Below are 1858 nucleotides of genomic sequence, written 5' to 3'. Positions count from 1 at the left end.
ATCCCTTAGCACTGTAAAATTCTTTACTGATACACTCAGAATTTGATTTCTTGTGATGAGAGAACCCAGTAATTTCAAAGACCATTTTTTTATCATTTGGAGGAGGAGATATAACAGCACTGATTCGAACTAGTGGAGACAAAATTAAAATAATAAAAAAATTTTACATTAATTTACTGGTATGCATAATAATAATTTTATGTGACATTTATTACTATTATTAAAGCTAGAGCATCATGTTTTTGTCTATTGAATGCAATCAAAGCAGTCATTTGCAATTTGAAATGAAAACCATTGGATCAATCTATCACTTGGTCACAATTTTGAAAGTTTCTATAGTAATACTTTACACAATACACATACTATTAATTTCTATGTCTAACCTAGTGATTCCACATTAACAGACTTGACACGGATAACTATGCTGTTGTCTTCTAAATATTCGGTAAATGGTTCTTGAACAGCTTCAGCAAAAGAAATTCCTTCTCCAACAATAGATGATGCCATTCCTGCTTCAATTGGAACGCCATTCCAGATTCTACCACAAAACTTGTCATCATCAAAAACAATTTCAGCTAAATAATGAAAAGTTCTTGTTTTTCGATGTAGTATTTCTGTCATCAGGGTACCACGAAACGGCCACTGAAGATTATCATCGTAGTCTCCAACCATTAAATGAGCGTGTAAATTTGAAGACTTTTTCTTATCATCATATCGAATGCAAAGACACATTTTGTAGCCATTGGTGTGGGTGTAAAATGCTCGGCTATACCAATCTTCATCTAACTTGTTGTATTTACCGAATGACATCATTATGACATCAACTGGAGGAGTGTACATAGCATCATCTAAAAAGTTTAGAGTAGGTATCCTATAATTGGCTACTAGTGATGTGTGTATGAATAAAAAATAAAAATAAAGCAGTATTTTCGTTGTAGTTTTGAAATTTATCATTGATACCTTCAGTCTGATATGCCCTTGTCATTACTATAAGAAATGAAGTTATCAATAAAGATAAAGTTGATAGCTCTAACTTTCTTTCTCTGCCAACTTCTCTTTGAGAGATATCAGTTCCAAACCATCAGCTATCATTGCGATAATAAAATAATGAAAATAACAATTAATTACCTGAAATTTTAGCATCTTTATTTTTCATTTCTTCAGTATTATCTAAATGTAATAATTATATTTGCATCAAATTTTCATAATCTTGCCTTTCAATGTTTCTGTTAATTCTGATGTTTCCTTCATTTTCTTAGCAATTAAGAAATCCTTTTCTTGAATTTCTTGCTTCATTTTTTCTATTGTCGTATGTAAAGGTGATGTTTCCTTCTTTTTCTTAGCAATTAAGAAATCCTTTTCTTGAATTTCTTGCTTCATTTTTTCTATTGTCGTATGTAAAGGTGATGTTTCCTTCTTTTTCTTAGCAATTAAGAAATCCTTTTCTTGAATTTCTTGCTTCATTTTTTCTATTGTCGTATCTAAAAGTGTTTGAGACCAAATACTTTCAAAAATGGTCTCACATGATAAAATAAATAGATTTATGTTATACACATAATTATATGCATTTAACTATTGGGTCTTTCACCTCTTCTGTAGCAATTTCATTCTCTATTTGATTGTAAACCGTTAGGACAGCTATACATATAATCTTGGTTTCCCTCAAAGCATGCTAAGTGAGCTAAATGCTACTTTATGAGCTCTGACAAGCACCACAAAAAAGTACATGGCATTTGGAGCGACTTCAAAATTGTAAAAAATCCAAATTTGATCGGAATTAGCTCAAACTTTCTACACAACGTAATATGCAAATACGCAATACGTAGTATGCATCAAATAAATTATAATTCTTTCCTCA

The 1858-nt window shown here is 30.8% G+C and overlaps 1 protein-coding gene across 1 annotated transcript; it reads right to left on the bottom strand.

Moving 5' to 3' along the window:
- Positions 1 to 27: 27 nt before the first annotated feature.
- LOC105315986 (TNF receptor-associated factor 6-like) lies at positions 28 to 1464 on the bottom strand (the record flags this gene model as incomplete). The annotated part of the gene is made up of 5 exons (XM_011410770.1): positions 1215 to 1464; positions 1129 to 1170; positions 1035 to 1085; positions 384 to 884; positions 28 to 129 (listed from the first exon to the last, which is right to left on the bottom strand). Coding segments are annotated over exons 1-5 (946 nt in total), but the record flags the coding sequence as incomplete, so codon positions are not given.
- Between the last annotated feature and the right edge of the window lie 394 nt (positions 1465 to 1858).

This window comes from Amphimedon queenslandica, unplaced genomic scaffold (assembly GCF_000090795.2).
Source record: "Amphimedon queenslandica unplaced genomic scaffold, v1.1 AMPQUscaffold_6360_Cont21680, whole genome shotgun sequence".
Taxonomy (NCBI): Eukaryota; Metazoa; Porifera; class Demospongiae; order Haplosclerida; family Niphatidae; genus Amphimedon; species Amphimedon queenslandica.
The sequence above is the reverse complement of the archived record's forward strand: the minus strand, read 5'-3'. Positions and strand labels throughout refer to the sequence as shown.